The following is an 18,790-nucleotide window of genomic DNA, read 5'->3' on the forward strand; positions in this document are numbered from 1 at the left end:
CGAAGCAGAAGTGGCATTTTGAAAACTTCAATTTGCTGAAATGTAATAGCACCGCAGAGCTCTGTTGTTCTTCACATTTATTCCCACTTACGGCAGAAAGATGGAACTGCAGTAGTTTTACTGTTGTCAATCAGAAAGTAAATAAACAATGTTTCTGTTGATTATTATGTAACAAAGTATGGCATCTCTATTACTGAACTGATTTTTAGTACATTTCTTTCTCAGATGTGAAACTTTACGGGTATTTTAATCGTTTTGAAATACCACCAAGCAATCATATGCTGCCTTACAGTGACACGTATCAGTTAATTTTATGAAAAAAATTAATAAAGCTTTTCCCTGTAAGTGTTGCACACAGAGGACTGAATTACTGCCAGAGAGTACAGTGACAGGACCAGGGCTAATGGTTTTAAACTAAGAGGAAAAACTTAGACATCAGGAAGAAAAATTCTACACTCTAAGGGCAGTGAGGCTCTGGCACAGCTGCCCAGAGAAGCTGTGTGTGCCCCATCCCTGGAGGTGTTCAAGGCCAGGTTGGAAGAGGACCTGCAGCCTCAGCTGGTTAGCAGCACCCTGCCCATGGCAGGGGGTTGGAACTCGGTTATCTTTAAGGTCATTTCCAGCTTCAACCATTTTGGGATTCTAAGAATGCAAAAAATAAATGATTGTGCCTGATTTGCTGTCTATGTGCAGTTTTTTCTTTCCTGAGGAATAATGCTTTCCAGGCATTCTTTAGATTGTAAATGTGTTAGTCATCAGTCCTTTCTACAGGAGATAAACACCCTTTTATCTTTATTTGTATGGAATCCCATCTTTTTGCAGACATGCCAGCCTTTCATTGACACAATCTAGTTTCATCCCATCTTCCTCTTAATTCGTTAACCTTGTGTAAGAAATACCAACTTTCTAATCACAGGTCTAATAGAGCCTAACCTTGCAGGACATACCTGGTTTTATGGATTACATCTGAGGATATAAAATGGTTGGAAAAAAATTGATTTCTGGAAACCTATTAGCAGTAGTGGAAGTGACAGTTAAGCTTGTCTTTGGGAAACACTATACTGGGAATGCTCACTTGTAGTTAAAACAGCCGTACACTAAGAATTCGTTCTTATTTGAGCCTTTAATCTCATAACTGGAAATATCCAGAGAGACAAGCCAGACAGGTACCTGCACCACTACCTCAGATACTTAAAATTTAGGACATTGTTTCTGTATGCAATCCACTGGCACTCTTAAGACAATTTAAGGAGTCAGTGAGGCACCTGCCAGGCTCTGCTCTCTGAGGTTCTCAGATTGCCCCTGTGGAATGAGCTGTCTTCTGCAATCTATACAGGGAGCCTGTGGGGCATATGATGGCTGAAATTACCTTCCTTTATGGGTATTATAATCAGACAGGATATTACCCACAACCCTTTTTCCTTTGTAGACTGATATCCTGCATAATTATCTCATTTGATATTTCTTCTGCCTTCTGTGTTATTGTTTGCAGGCCTATTCTTTTTCATTTATCTAAATTTAATCTGCATTTGCCTTTTACTAGCCCTAAAACAACACAGTACCTCTCAATACAAGGATTTTTGCCAACTGCTTTTCTCCAATCTTATCAGTATCTGACATTTAAAATATTTCTCATTCATGATGCTCACTATGTGCTTTCTATATATTATAAAGAAAGGTCTCCAAGACAATTTCCTAGTCAAAGAATTACCCTGCTACACATCTCTCACCCTTTGCAACTTCAACATCTTGATTTATTCATGAGTAATTTATTTTAAAGGGATTATCTTCTGCATTTTGCAGAAGTACTACGAGTTCAAGTTCATTTATCAAGTTCAACTTCATTTGTTCAGTTTAGACTCAAAATCACCTCTAAAAATCTTCACAAATTCAGATCTATTCTGCTTATAAATTGTTAAGAACAATTTGCTTTCTCCATCCCTCCAAGTCTGTTCTTCTTACAATACTTTTAACCAAAGAACTACTAAGAAATGCTTCAAGAAGACCTAAAAGAGTTTGCACAAATACCTTTACATCATTTCATTCAATTTGAACTAATTTTAATGTGGTATTTTATAATTTTATCTAGAAATCATTTTTTGTATGTACTCTTGACTACTATCCATTCTACTCCCTACAGTACCTACAAAAGCCTCTCGTTTAATGCAGAAAGAAAAGACAAAGAACAGATTTAAAAAATGAGAACAGATTAATCAATGACAATACGACATGAAAAGAGTTTCTGGAGGATAATAAAGATTCACAGATTTAGGGCAGTACTTCCTTGGAGAAGACAGTATCTGCAACAATCTTCCTACATTGCCTAAAACTCTGTGAAGCTTGAGCACATTTGTCATACTGTTTAAATATTATATAGTAGTGAAAAGAAAATGCAAATGCAATTGTATTGATGGAAGACAAGCATGAGCTTGTCTGCATCAAAGGAAAAAGTCTTTGTGTCAACTCAAGCACAGGACCTGGTCCCACAGAGAGATGTTAGGCAACGTATCCTCAATTACTCACAGGAAAGCTTATGCTCTCTGGATGGAGAGGCACATACAAACAGGTTTCACAATGTAGTTACAACACGGTAACAGCTGCAGCAACAAATTACCACATTCAAGAGTTTAAAAGCATCATGGACAAATTATCCCTCTCCTGCAAGACAATTCTTGTAAAACATAAGAAAGCAACACAAAAAACACTGCCAGCCTCGAATCACTCATGCACTGGAGACAGAATATTCTCAGAGATAGAAGCCTGGAAGAGGAAAACCTAAGTAAGATGATGAGGACTACAGCAAAATATAACTTGCACCACAACACGGTATATTTGTCGGTTTTACACTGACTTGTTCAGTTGTTCCACCACGATAAGAATGGGAGGGGTGGGGGGAGAGGAACAATGCAATGCAGATGAGAAATATCTGCAAGGTCTGTGCTCACTTACTGCTAAAATGAACCTCTCATTCCGAGAATCTTTCCCTGCAGTTTTTAGTTGGTAGTGAGCAATAGCTTCGTGGGTCGGAGACAGAGCTTAGCCCTTCTGTTTTGTAGTCTCTTCAATACAAAGCTATTTGCATACTAACACATGTAATTTTAATAACGACACAAGATGCATGTCCCTATGTTTACATTATCATCATTTACTTCCATACCACTGGGCACAGGAAAGCTGCTGTAAGCACAACTTGCACATCATTTTGAAAATCCGATTTTCTGTATGACTATACTCAGAACAGCAACCTGTACACTGTCTGTTGAGTACAGTAAAACATAAATAATCCAAAGAAGTAAGAAAGCAAATGAATTTAGTATGAAGGAATGCTGAAACAAACAAAAAAAACACCAACCATAAAATCATGAAAACGAAGGTGTGATAACATGTATCAGCTACTGCTGATATCACTGATGAAGATATTAAAGAGTATCAGTCCCTGAACTGACCACTGTGGGACGCCACTCATCACTGATCTCCAGCCACTCACTGAAGCCATTGACCAACACTCTCTGGACTTGACCTGCAGCCAGTTCTTCATCCATGGAACAGGCCAGACACTGAATCTGTATCTTTCCAATTTGGAGAAAAGAATGCTGTGGGCTACTGTGTCAAATACAGTACTGAAGTCCAGACTGACATCAGTGGCTCTTTCTGCATACACTGATGCAGTGACACCATCATAAGGTTGGTCATGAAGGATTAACCCTTGATGAAGCCATGCTGTTTCTCCTGTATCACCTCCCTGTCTTCCAATGTGCCTTAGCATAGCTTCCAGGAGGATCTGCTCCATGATCTTTCCTGGCACAGAAGTAAGACTGACAGATTGGTAGTTCCCAGGGTCATTCTTTTTACCCTTCTTAAAAATGGATGTGATGCTGCCTTTTTTTCAGTCAACAGTGACTTCACCTGACTACCACAACTTTTCAAAAATCATTAAGAGTGGCTTGGCAACTACACCATACTGTCTCTTTACATGAAAACTGCTGCAAAATGACTTCAAAGGAGAAAAAAAAACAACAAACCATTTTTCTAAATAAATATTTTAGTGACTAAAATGTTTTCTGTTTGAGGACTCAAATCTCTGGAAGGTAATGCAATTCTAGGCCTTAATGGAAAGGAATATGTATTTTCCCCATATTTTTGGTATTACGAGGAAACCAGTCATTTACAAAAGTAAACATTTAACAGGAAATGAATAAATAAAAGATATTGAGAGTGGAGTATTGAAAGTATTGTATAATGCAGAAATGGTTGCAGCCATAGTAAAAGATAGGGAGGAAGACCTGACTGGTACACTGAATGTTAATATCACTGACTGAAATTAAGCTGTATTCAATTAGCAACAGTGGAGGCTCAGAAATATCCAACTGTAGAATTTCTTGATGAACACAATACATGAGGGAGTTTTACATATAATCGAGAATTAGCTATATTTCACAGTGCTGTCTGCCTTTACTATACAATGTCTGAAACCAGAAAAGCTCAGTTAGATAGGAGTTTCACCAACCATCTAGTCCAACCTCCTGCTTAAGGCAGGGGTCAATTCAAGGATGATTCAGGCTGCTCAAAGCTTTTTCCAGTAAAATTCCAAAAAGCTCCACATCACAGTCTCTCTGGGAAACCTGCTACTGCTGTGCCCAAACAACCTCACTGTAACACTGTCCACCACACACCCAACTGGAATTTTCTCTCTTCTTCCTCACTATGCAAATCTGAGAAATGGCTGTTCATCTGTTTTTCTCCAGAAACCTCACTTTAAGTGATAGAAGGGAGCAGTTCAACCTCCCCATTGTCTTCTCTTTTTCAGACTAATCAGACCCACTTTCTTTAATCTTTCCAAATACAGCAGATGACCCTTCCTCACAACCCCCTGCAGACTCCTCTTGCACTGAGGACTCCAGAGCAGCATGTAGTTGTAGTCTCAAAAATGCTCAAGTAGAGAACAATCATGACTTTCATTGATGTAACAGCTAGGCTGTAGCTAACACAAACCAGGCTATGGTTGGCCTTTAACTTTGTTTGCCACAGGGACCCTAAGGCCCTTTCCTGCAGAGCTGCTGCATGCAAAGGCCAGGGAGATCTCTGCCCCAACTGCAAAACCAGCACTTGCTGCTCTTAAATTTCATGAGCTTCCTTTGTCAGCACTTGTTCTTCTATGCTTCTAGAGAAATGAGGCATTATCATTCAAATTTTCTATCACTAGGATGTATTGATATTTCAAAACCAAAGAAATAGAAGGCTTTAAAATTTGCAATCTGTTCGTTTTTACAGTACTCATTGAAAGCACTTGATTTTTTTTCTTAAACAGTTTATATAGAAGTAAATAGAAAGCTTAGAAAATATGATCTACCATCAATTAGCTATTATTTTAACCTTTCCAGAAGGTTTAATTTATCCTATGCTTAGCACGAAGAAACTTGGATTGATTTTCTAAAACAACATCTACAAGCTGATGTAACAAAAGATGTCCAAAAAACCTAACAGTCCAAAACCAAGCGTCAATTATTCTATCTTATTGGCAGCAACGACAGAAAACAGCAGAGGTAATCTTCTTAATTCTGTGAACTTCTATGGAACACTGCAGACTTCACAAAGAACAAATTTGTTAAGTGAATTCATGGGCATAGTCATGAGAAAAAGCAAAATGGGGACTATCTGATCCAGCAGAACACAGTGAATTTATAAAATTATAGCTCATTAACATTTTGTTCTTATGGACAATAACTGTGACAGCATACAAAATCAACTGCTTCATTTTTGCAATGCTCATGCAGATTTCTTAGTTGGTATTCCTTCTCTGTTTACATCATCAGTTCCAAGTCTACTGATTTTTAATATTTTTTACTATTTTGCAATATAACTACTGAGAGTAAGCGTGTCCACCGTATGCTGGCATTTGTGCATACTATAGACAAACATAGAACATATTAATTTACATTATTAGGGTCTACCATTCCCAGGCAGAACTGAGGGCTCTATATGCAGGGTCTATATGAGCACACAGTCAGGACTGCTTGCCCCTAAGCATTAGCATCTACCTTCGAGAAAAGCTGCCCACAATGAATGTTTAGACATAGCAAAGTGAAAGGAAGTCAAGAGATAAAGAAGAGAGATGTGGTTGCTTTTTTTTTCTAATTAACTTTCAAAGTAATAGTTCAAAAGGATCTCATTTTCAAAAAGGGAGCTGGATTTACTACCTTTAACAAACACAGAACTTAGGAATCAGTGGAGCATGATTTCTTGCCAGCACCTTACAACATTTTCTAACTTGCAATTAGTTCAGTGAACTCTCTTCTCTGGCCCCTCCCACATCTTCACAGGCTACAAGATGAGAGCTACTTTCTAGGAGCTTTCCTTACTGCTGTCACTAGATCAGAATTTTGTCGATGAATATATTCACACTACTGCTTAAGAGACAAGGTAAAAAAAAATGCACCATGATCTCAGCAAACACTGAGACTGTGAGGTGCATTATCACTCCAGGCTCTGTGAGAATCACTTCACATGCTGGCTTGCCCTGCTGAAAACTCTACTGCTGTGGAGAATTAACTTGCATTTCTAAGGACAGAAAACACAGCCCCAAATCCTCTATCAGATAACTTTTCATATATCCCACACCTGATCTCAAACCAGTCTTGTGAGGAGTGGCTGAGGGAGCTGGGATTATTTTGTTTGGAGAAGAGGAAGCTCAGGGGAGACCTTATTCCTCTCTACAACTACATGAAAGGAGGATGTGGTGAGGTGGGGGTCGGCCTCTTCTCCCATGTAACTAGCAATAGGACCAGAGGGAATGGTCTCAAGTTGCACCAGGGAAGGTTCAGGTTGGACATTGGGAAAAACTCCAGAAATGTGGTCAAGCATTGGAATGGGGCTGCCCAGGGAAGTGGTGGAGTCACCATCCCTGATGGTTCAAGAAATGTTCAGATGTTGTACTGAGGTGCATGGCTTAATGGGAAATACTGGTGATAGGTGGACGGTTGGACTGGATGATCTGGGAGGTCTTTTCAAACCTTGATGAATCTATGAGAGTACCTTGAAGATAAAAACTATGATGTTGAATTTGACACTGCCAAATTTGTGAGAGGAGTGAGTAGAAAAGGAGGACAGATTCAGACATCAGAAAGCATGATCTCAACAATATAGGAAATCCCACAAGGAGGAGACTGCACACCATCTCCATTTAACAATAAGCACGAGGAACAAAGCTTAAATTCTCACTCTGACAAATTCACTTCAGATTTCCTGATAATCAGCCCTACTTTTTAAATGTTCATGTTCCAAATCTGTAGACTTCTGCATAATACACACATATAGAAAGACAAACAAAATAAGGAATAAAGAATTCCTTACTTGGCTTCTCAACTGGAAATAATTGCAGCTCCAGAGACACTTGGAGTTAGTTCCCTATTCATCAAGAGGATGTGAAAAAAAACTGTTATAACATCCCACAAAACCCTATGAAATGTTAGAGCCACCAGTTCTGTTTGGAGACTATTAGCAATATATATCAATAATGTTCATAACTATCCCAAAGATAGAGTTTGAACTCAAGAAGTAGAATACAGCACATTTTTTCATAGGTTTGTGTGTTTTAATTCAGAGTGACTATGTTTAATGAAACGTAGCAACTCAGATTATCAGTTTTATCTTCCTCTTTCAGATTCATCGAATCATGTAATTGTTATCCTCCTTGTCTGTTCGTAGTGGCAGCTGAATCCAGATCCTGTAGTTCTCACAACTATTCTTCAGTTTTCAGAATAAAATTATTCCTGTCATGCACAACTGATTTGATCTTTTACCATTACGTCGTTACAGTTTTAAATCATTTTTTCCCATCAATATTCCCCTCATTGTCAATACTAATTCTGCTAATATACTTGAAGATGAAACAATCTTTCTCTTACACTGTGTCTTGATAAGCTAAGCAAATAAGTTACCTCTATTTTTCTTTATTTTACATGCCTTTGCTCAATCCGGTAACTGTCACTTTCAGTTTGAAATAATTTATTTTCAGTGTGATCAACCAGAACCATACACCAACGGGTAGAACTCACACTTCCTTTTCCTCAGGAATGTCTCTCTCCAGAAGTTCTAGGGCTATCTCTGCCTTTTTCATGGCTGCATCCAATCAATTTCTCCTATAAAAAAACTGTTGGTTTTTTTCTGAGACACATCACTGTTAAATGAGGAAACTTCAGAAGATGGCAGATGTGCTCATTTCCATGCCTACACATTTAAGCTTTTATAATGTTTTGTCCTACTTTGTAACCTACAGCCAAAGCTCAGTCAGTCCTTCCTGTGCTGGTTCTCTTTCATCCTGTTCCTGACATTGAACTGTCATCATCAGTACACAAATCCTCAACCACAGCAAAATCATCAATAAAACTATTAACTAAGCATCTTCTCAAGATTAGTCCTGGAGAAGCTCCATGGGCACTATGCTGCCAACCTGACAGAACACCATGCCCCAAAAGCCCCCTAATCACTGAAAATGATGGTTAAACTGTATTGACAACTTATTTTTTGGATAGTCATGCCATGAGAGAACTGCAAAGACAGTACAAGGTAAGCAGTTATTTTCTTCGTGCTGAAGGTATGATATCCTTATGTTTTACTCAGTCGCATTTTTTTTCACCTAAAATACACTAACAGGACAAAGAAATACAAAGGGCAGAAAAGCAACAGAAGCAACACTCAGTTTATGTCTTCACTATCTTCGTGGTAGAAGAGCGAGCAGCTGATGTTCAGCTTTGGAATCACCATTTGGTAGTAGGTGTCACTGTCATCCAGGAAGAAACACAGGCCAGCTTCTTCTAACTTAGAAAGTGGTCTATGGAAAGCATCTCTTTCACCAATTCATGTTTTTGCCCTCCTTTTTTCAAAAATAATGCTCTTGTAAATTGTGGCCATTCCCTTCAGGAATCACCTGTAGAGGTTTGATCTTGCTGAAGGAGTCACGAGTGAAGTCCAGACTGCTTCTTAAACATGTTTTCATTCCCTGAATGAAACTACACTGAAAATGTTCCAGTTCCTGAAAACATTACAGTAACTTCTCTGATAAACTGCCTGCAGATCTAGAAGTAAAGTTGGGTAGATTTGCATCTGGAGGGTCTATTGGTTTTGATGTGACCAGTGAAATTATTCTGGGGCAATTATCCACTGCAGGGCCTCTGCCTGGTAGGACTCTGCTCTGCTTCCTCATGTTTTAAGTTAAAAGCATATTTGCTGAGGGAAAATAACATAGTTGGGCAAATAATAGCTTAGAATCAAAGTGGTAGTCCTGGAGTGTGGGCGGTAGGTTTAGCAACCTCAGCAATCAGCAATACTGTTCTCACGTTTAATAAAATCACAGGTAATGGCTACAGAGCTGCAGATCAGAGTACAGAGCTTGATTTTTGCTTGACAGAAAGACTGCTCTAACCACAGCAGCAAACTCCCCATAAGCAAACTTTAAACTTTCAGGATCTTTCCACTGGGCTTATGGCATAGAAACAAAACAGTAAGAACACTATTTCCAAAGTACTCTTGTCACCATTAACTGCCCTCATATTCTATTAAATAGAACGATTCTATTTTGAACAAAGTAGTATTTATTCTGCAACTTTTTAATAACTACTCCTAAAATACTAAAAATAAAAGGGCAGTAATTAATCTTTATTTAAATGGTAATTAAATGTGTTAAGAACACAACATGAAACTAGTCATTAGCACAACAGTAAAGCCTGTCAGAAGCTTCATTACTGATTAATAATGGAGAACACAACGTACTGCAGTTTCCCTAATCCTAGAAGCAACTAGGAACTGATCTGCAAAACTTTCAATCCTAATAAATCGATGAAACAGTAACATGGAATTTGCAATTACAGGTTAGAGAATTGTTAAATTTTCATTTTGCTCCACACTGAACAAATCTCTATTTCAAAAGCAATGGATCATGTACGTAATGAAGATTTCTTATTCTGTAAGCAGGTTTAAAACACTTTGCAGGTGACTGTTATGTACACTGAACAATTAAATTAGTAACTTCTATTAAACGCATTTGCATGATAAATTTTCTTGATTAACTTCATTATTACCAAAAGAACACTAACAAGAACTAATGAAAATAGATTTAAGAGTCTGCCAGCCAATTTCAACTAATGTCAAGACTTCATTTTACTGATTAAGACAGTTGCACCTACAGAAACCTTTAGATAATCTTTCTGTTTTTCTAAGAGATTTTTAATGAACATAACCACTTAAGATCCACCTTAAGAACCACGTACCATGTATGTAACCACATTAAGAAAGGTAGAAATCATGAATGCAGACATGTATGACAGCAACTACCAACACAGAGACTTAATCAGTTAAAGATTAAAAAAAGTAAATGTGTTGTGAAACTGTTCTATAACACCTTTGAACCAATGCTATATTTAAGCAGTAAATTATTCTAATTTAGAAACAACAAAAAAAAACAAAACAAAAAAACAATTATAAGAACTACCCTACATGAAATCAATTCCTTCAACACAATGTTAAAGAGGAGTCCTGTGGAAATAAAATGAGACTTCATAGCTAAAGCGTATTTGACTTTCAAATTGGTAATACATCACCGGCTAACTGGAATAGCCACCATTTTCATGAGCTATTGTGCATACCAAAACTCAGTTTCTCCAGAACAAGAGTAATCACAAACTTCCTGCAGTAACTTAAAGATTCTGCATCCTGAACTCTGTTCTAAGTGGCAACACACAAAATCTTTAACATCGGGCACAGAATATTAAATTACTGGAGAAGAAAAATTCAATGCAGATCCCTCTAGCCAGGAAAACATTCTTTTTTCCATTTCTTCTGATCTTACCACTACCAGATACAGAGTTCAAAAACTTCAGGAGTGAATGTTTCTCATTCCTTTCGTATAATGAAGCGCAGAGATCAAACATCTATCAAGCACTACCACTGACATCACTGAAAGCAAGATAGGAGGAGGAAGACAGGTAATTGCAGTTAATCTTACCAGTTCATCTATGTCTTAGAAGCACTATAAATATTAATATATATAAATATTAATGAATTACTGCATATGAGGAAGAAGGACATAGAATAATAATCTCTACAAGAGACGTCAGTATTGCAGAACCTTTTCCCAGGCTTGCCATCCTCAGTCTTCATCATCAAAGACACTGGTACAATTATCATCTTATACAGTTCTTAAAATCAAAACTTGTTTACTATTGCAAATGTACACTTTGATAAGGAGCTTTTCTCTGCAGTTTTTTAGATGTACATAAATTGAAACATGAATTTATGAGGACTAACATGGCAGTTTATATGTTTACTATGAATATTTCAAAGACCTGGTAACATTCCTATTCATCCTACTGAAAGTGCACTAAAAATGCATTAGAAGTAACTCTATAAAATAATGGCTCACTTTAAGTAATAAATCTACACTGACTGAGGAATGTAGTGGTTTGGGGCATTCTTTAATGCACACATTTGGCAAGTAATGCCATATCTTAAAAGAAGACCTCAACAGCTGAGATATTTGCAACTGGGTAATTTATGTAACAAGAGACACCAATCTATCACAAAGTGAACAAGAAGATATCTAAACTAAAAAGGTTACCAAGACTCTGCCTTACATATATTCCACAACAGAGTTTGGTTCATGGCTCTTTTAACTGATGGAATCATTGATAGCAGTGTATGAAAGACTGCAGGAGGAACAACAAAAGAAACTCGTGTCAACAGTTCCAGAAGACCATGGTATACCTCCAGAATACATAAATTTCCTTTAGCAGTACCAGCTCTTATCATGAGTCATTACTCCTCACTATTGGTGCTGAAGATCTTTAAGAAGTTGCAGCCTCATCACTCTGCATCAATTCCTTTGCTGTCAGGCAGCTGACATTTTCTAGAATCTCCAAGGAATCAGACAGGAGTCTCAATTTTAAAAGTGTATTGTTTTTGTTAACTGTGCATCGTTGTCTAATTGAGAACCACAGAAGATATTACTCTGAGAGAAATGAGCTTGCTGTTTCAAGATTACCTTTATCTCTAGAAAAGAAACAAAGCAGTGATGTGCAAATATATGCCCATATATACACCTATAGCTCCAGAAATGAGCATTATTTTTTCAGAGTACAGCTATGTGGAATTAGCTCATTTAAATACGCCTATATATAATCTACACTCATTTAGTGGATAATAAGGTTTGTTTTCCCTAGGTGGTAACTGAAAGTTATTTTGAATATACAGACTGCCTATTCTGTGGCAAACGTAACAATTAAAATTAGAGCACAGCAGCAACATAAACTAGGAAGTCTACTATTAGCATATTCAAATTAAATTTACATCAGATATTTATCAAGCATTGTACCACATACATCCTATGAACAGCGAATATTAAAGGGAACATTACTGCACTTGTATCTTGAACACTGTGCCAATCCCCACAATACAAGAGGTAACAGTAAAAATGCAGAATTATTCTCTCCACTGATGTAAGGGTTAGGTGGAAAAAATCAAACTATTAGGTAATGGGTTTAAAAGAAATATAATAATACTGTGTCTTATGGTGATAGTAAGGCTTTGTATGCTGGAAATTTAGTGGATAATCACTAAGACACGTTCCAAGAGGAGCGTGCAAAGAACCTGCACTAACATGCAGCTGCAACTTGCAGCAGAAAAGCCTGTGAAAGCAAAGTGCAGGAAACTGAATGCATACTTTGTATTTATTCTGTTTGTGCACTCAGTCCTGCAGAATGATCCTAGCCCATACATCACATCACTCATTTTTCAGTGGAAGGATGAAAATTTTCCATTGCTGTCTGGCAGTACATACCCTGCCTCCTCTCCTCAGGCTAGCAATCAGATGTGCATAGTAACCTGAAATGAAATGCAGCCAAATCTTGGAGAACACCTACCATTAGTCATTCAAGGCAGGGTTAAGCTCCCTGATTGCCCCTAGGAAGGGAAGCTGAGAGAAGTAGCTCCTAAAAGATGACTCTGAGTGGGGCCAGCTTTAACACTCAGTAAAAAAGAATAATAATAATAATCATCACTCACCTTAGGCCCCTTCAAACTCCTCAGATGTTTATAGAAATAAAGGGTCCTATCAGTAGTACCAAGACCACAATAACAAGATGGAATCTAATGGCAGCCCTCCAAAGAGATGACAAAAATTACATACATCTCAAAGGAGAGGTGATCTTCACTGGGTGGGTGATTGCCATATCACCCATAGGCATAGTTCATAAAGGTGTAATTTATTAAAACATATCATCCTCTGTCCTAAAGACAACAAGGAGATTATAGTTAGCCTTGCAGACCATGTGAGTTCAAAATTCCTGACTATCATTTGCATTCTTTATGTTTGTACAATTTATTTACTTATACAAAGCACTTCAAGATTATTAACAGATATCACCAATAATAACAAGCTTTTTTGGGATGAAATTTCATGCAATGCAAGGTATTGTGCCAGAAATATTTTAAATTGTTTGATTATTAACCAAACTGAAAAATATGTATGCATATATATATATATGTTGGTACTGCAAAGATGAAAAGCAATCATCTATTCTTTTGAAGCCATCTGAAAACAGTACAAAGATTCAAGGTAGAAAAAGCAAGTATTTTCTAGGTACAATTGGGAGTACTGCTCTTTGGTAATGTAATTAGGGATGGCACAGCAACATGTCTGAGTTTTAGAAATTAAGTTTCATTTTGATGTAAAACAAGAGTAAGGCTTTTAAAATTGAGAGAAAGAAGAAAATGAATGCCCTGGAGGGTTCTACGCTGCCACAAGTGCAGGATATACAATAATTACAAGTATAATTTGGAGTATTTCAACATACCAAAACAGACACTCAATTTCCCTATCCCACTGTAATGATTGACATGCTTATGCCTAACTCTCTTTGTCCTAAGTAAATTCCCAATGACACTCATCAAAATCAATCTATATATTATTGTAAGACATTTTTGTTTGCAGGTGACAAGACAATAACTCATTAGCAACTGTCAATTAGAAATGTTAAACTACTATAATTCAACTGAAGTAAAACAAACAGGTATAAGGGACAAATGATTTCCCAGCAATTTATGATCCTTCCATAATAATTCCAATAATACTGGGAAAACAATCTGTGCTTTTTACTGCAGTATCTCCCCTGTCAAGGTTTATCTGAGGAATTACAGAGTTCTAAAAATGGCTTTATTTTGAAATGTCATTGACAGGGTAAGCTAAAAAAAAAAAAAAAAAAGAATACATTTTGGTTCTGATGATTAAACCAGAATTAAAATTAATCAAAAGACTATGGGAAAAACTAAACTTCTGTGGGAAGAACATAAATGTAACTAGAAACAAACCCAGAATACAGTGAACAACAAAAAGAAATTCCACTATTTCCAATTAGTTTTACTGGAACAGTGTCGATACACTTAAAATTCTCTAAATCAAGAATTTAAAGATAAAGAACTGAATTAGCTTAAATAGTCTATCTGCCCTACTTGTTAATCCTACCTTAATCTGTGCAAAAGGTCTGTCAAAGTTTCCAACGTAAAGAAGACCAACATTCTGGGTGAGTAGCCTGAAAAAAACAGAAAAAAAGTGTTTTTAAGATATCACTTTACATCCATAAGATTTTTGCATCTCCAACAGTTGTTACTGAACCTTGTCAAGGGGACCAGTCTCGTTGCAATGGCAGGAGCTACCTTTGCAAACATGATAACACAATCCTATTTGAATCAGTACAAAAATGAAAGATGCATCGCTCATTATACCATGTGCATTGATAAGCTCTTCAACAGAATCATTTCATAAACTCCTTTGTAATGAATGCCACTCAGTAAGACTGGGAGCATGTGCCATTATTAAGACACCTTAGAGACATATACAATACAGTCAGAGAACAGACTAAATAAACATGCACCCAGAGCAACAGGCCTAAGAGCCAACCAGATCAGGACAAATAAAAGCATTCACAGTGATATGAAAACATCACTACAAGAAGAGAAATAATAGGGAATCTCTGTTATACTGTATATTTGTTATACAAATGTTTGGTTTGATTATAAGGGACATTCAGAACCCATCATATTTTTCCATAGTTCCAACTTTTCATAAAGTGTTTTCTATTAAACATTTTTTTTTAGTTTCCTTTGATTTTATATTCTGTCTCCTTTAATAAGAAGGCCTCATGCTCAGTCCAAATTCTCACCCTACTTAGAGATTGCCAGTAATTAAATAAGAGTATGTGCACCATTCTGGTAAATGTGAGTTCAACGTGTCTCTTTCTTAGAAAATGTATGTTTAAGCATACGTATGTTGTATATATATATACACCTTCAATTCATAGTGAATGATGTGCTTTCTCTATATATAGTCTGGTTGTCTTTTCCAAGCAATTTCTCACTATCTCCAGCTCTATTTTTAAAATCAAAAGAGAACAGAACTTTGATAGCAGCAAGTAATTGTTTTGACCTTTGATACACAACAAACACCTCATAGTACGACTTTGATTTTTTCTAGTTCTGATGACAATATACATGACCTTAAACTGGTTCACTAGCAGTGAGAATGGCTGGAACTCAGCAAAATGGCAAAGTCAAAACACTGGAGTATTTAAAACCATAAGAAGTGGTGTCAAGTTATGTATCATCATCAAAATCCTCTTGTAATTAGATTCTGTACATAGAAATGTCCTGGGTATTGATAGAAATGTGCAAAGGAAAGAAAAAGTAGTAAGGAGCAGAGCAAATCAGTCACAGTACAGACAGGTAAGCAGCTTTCCCACTTTGCTCATCAACATGCCTGGCTCAGCCTGGAAGAGCTTTACTGTTTTGCAATGGATCTGCCGTATTGACACAAAGTCAAGTTGAGTATGTCAAATTCACTTTTACCCACAATAAATTAAATTCATTTGGAACACAGACCTCTCGAGTTGAAAGAGTTGGTGTATTGATCAAATCTCCTAGGAGTATAAAGCAAATTCAGAAAATATTTAAGGCTTTCTAAATGAAAAGAAACATATGGGAAGTAATTAGTAGAAAAAGTTAAAAGAGAATCCATGAAAAGAATTCACAGTATGTAACCATACTAGAAAGGGGCAGCTTAAAACACCTTAGAAAGGACTGCTTTATAATATAATATAATATTTGTCAGGCAAAAGAATAAAATAATAATAATAATAAAATCCACCAGCTGCATTTCTAATAAAGAAACTAAAAAAAAGAAAAGAAAATAGAGACACTTAATTATTCTCACTTGATGATTCTTCATGATCCTCGCTTTACCAGAAAGGAATGAAGGACTGTTACAAAGCTGAGTCTGACAGCTTTATTTGTAAGTAATGAACACTGAAGGAACCTTAAGACTTGTCTTTCCTGAAGATACCATCGTTGTCTATGCTACTTAACTTTCTATTCATATTGTACATTCAAAGCCTGTTAGTATTCCATTCATGGTTGAAATGAGCATCTCAATATGATCATAGTTAAATATCCTGAAATATTCTGGGTTCCCTCCTTCCCACCAAACATCTTGAGCAATCAAAAAGAAAAAAAACTCTATTTCATGACCAGTGTAAACTCTTTTACTTCAGAGTCATTCCAACCAGCACATTTCCTTATTTCAGAGACTAAACTCATACAACAGCCTGCAGAGGCAGGTAGGGTGCAACAAGAGTCACTGCTGAGGCTCTGGAAAGGCCAACCTATGGCAGGAGTGCTCTCTATGCCTCAGCTGCCTTCAGTGGAGGAATTAGAGAAACCATATGCCAGTGAGGAGGAGATCAGTGAGGCATGGAAGCATGTGCCAATTCTCATCTCTCCCATCATTCTGAAAATACTTTTCAAGTACTTAAAATTAACGTTATACCATAAATTTCAACAAGTGTAAATTGATACGGATATTCTCCCTTAATGCTCTCATCTAACGACCCTGTTAAGTTAAGCAACATTTGCCTCTGAAGACTTTCAGCAGTGGTCAGGCTTAGTTATAAGCACTTGCACGTCTTCTCACGATGATGTCCTCTTAAAGTTAGTTTCTTACCTAATTCCACATTTGTACAGTTCTGTTCTTACAACCCCATCAGCAGTACTCAAACTCAGCCTTGCAAGCATTGACTGAAATCAACACCAGCCTATGAAATATCGGTGATGGTTTCACAGTGCAATTATCATGTTTGAATTTCACATTCAAATAATTACCTTAAGATTATGAGAAACAATCATCAAAAAAGCAAATGCCTACAGGTATTTCACATACAAGTATCTACAGTTTAAAATGTGTAACAATATCCAAAGTCGTCTAAACTAATTATACTAGTTCAGAGATTGCAACATACTTTATTTGTAGCATATTTCATTCAATACATTATCAATAATTGTTTTCTATTTTTTTCTCCCATAACTAATAAATAAACAGAATAAAGGTAGGAAAGCACACTCCAAGTAGCAACATTTTTTTTAGGACGAGCTGTCCATGCATAAAACTAGAATCCCCATACTCTATCCCATATACTGAATTGAGTAGTCATCTCCCTAGCCACGCCTGTTAGGGCTGTTTCATTATGTCCCATAAACACACCATAAAAGAAAACTATTAGAACCAATCATTTCTGACTTTTGACTATGTAATATCAAAGTCATAAAGGCCTTCCCAGCACCAAGAAAACACTGCCAAATGCCCTCTTTTCTGCATTCAACATCCTAGATTTGTTCTTTCCTACGATCAAAAGAGTACCTATGTTTTCAAAATCCCAGCTGCAGGAGCCAGTTTGCAAGGGATGCTGACTGTGGGAGTGGGTAAGGTTGGGCACAGAAACGCAAAAAAGCAGTGGCACTAGAAGGGGGATAAATGCAAATAAATATGGGATAAGATTAAGGGCTGAGTGAAAGGAAACTTGAAATAAGGAAGAGTGAGGCAGCAGGGAATCTGGCAAACAAGAGTGATAATGAGAGATATAAGAACATGACAAGGCAGCCCTCTGGACTGGAAAGCACCGGGGCAGAGAGAAAGGTAGGTGGGTTAGGGCTATAGAACACAGAGCTCAACCTCCTGAGCGCAGCCAATCTTGCTCTGGGGGCTGGGACAATCCACATCCTTATTCCCTTCACACGTTCCACTGCCTTTGGCCACAGGAATCGCTGAGCCCTTGGAAAGGGACATTATGAGGATAGCTCCTTTCAGTTTGAGCCTGATCGTGTCCACTTCTCCACATTTTCCGGTAACTCACCAAGAGCTGTCAGGTAGGATGAAGTGGCTGCTTCAAGATACTCTCAGCAAAGACTCAGGCACAGCTCACCACCATACAAACACTGCAGCCACCAAGTAGTGCTATGCAAAGTCAGAAGGTTGGCATCAAACAGTTCCCCACATCCTGTTGGCGGATTGGCCTCAGGGACATAGCCTGAGCACGAAGAGAACCCCCAGGGCCACCTGTCATACTCCAAGGGCTGCTCTATCTCATGGGGCCACACAATGCATCCATCTGAATACATAACTCCTGACCATACACGAACCACCTGTGAGATTCCCTCTAGACTACCTGGATCCCGGCGCTGCCACACAAGTGTGGGAGGCTTCCAGACAGGAGCATGCACAGAGCTAGGGGAGCAGGGGGAGCCAGGAGCCGCTGCCTCTCACAGCAGCAAGTTACGGCAGGCGAGCTGAACGCGGTAACTTGCTCCTGTGCGAGGCAGCAGCTCCTGCGCTTGCTCTGTTGCAAGACCATGGTGTTATTATGCAGGAACGCAGTACTGAGATGCGTGGCCCCAGCCAGCAGCACGCAGCTCAGAC

General features: G+C 37.7%; 1 protein-coding gene across 1 annotated transcript in view; it reads right to left on the reverse strand.

Moving 5' to 3' along the window:
• Positions 1–18,790, reverse strand: part of RNGTT (RNA guanylyltransferase and 5'-phosphatase) — a 183,323-nt gene that overhangs the window by 19,313 nt on the left and 145,220 nt on the right. The window contains exon 14 of the mRNA XM_065731011.1: positions 14,513–14,579. Coding sequence (XP_065587083.1) covers positions 14,513–14,579 — 67 coding nt within the window. The remainder of the gene's footprint in view (positions 1–14,512; positions 14,580–18,790) is intronic.

This window comes from Cyrtonyx montezumae, unplaced genomic scaffold (genome assembly GCF_038088225.1).
Source record: "Cyrtonyx montezumae isolate F1298 unplaced genomic scaffold, pur_monq_1.0 scaffold_13, whole genome shotgun sequence".
NCBI classification, from domain to species: Eukaryota; Metazoa; Chordata; class Aves; order Galliformes; family Odontophoridae; genus Cyrtonyx; species Cyrtonyx montezumae.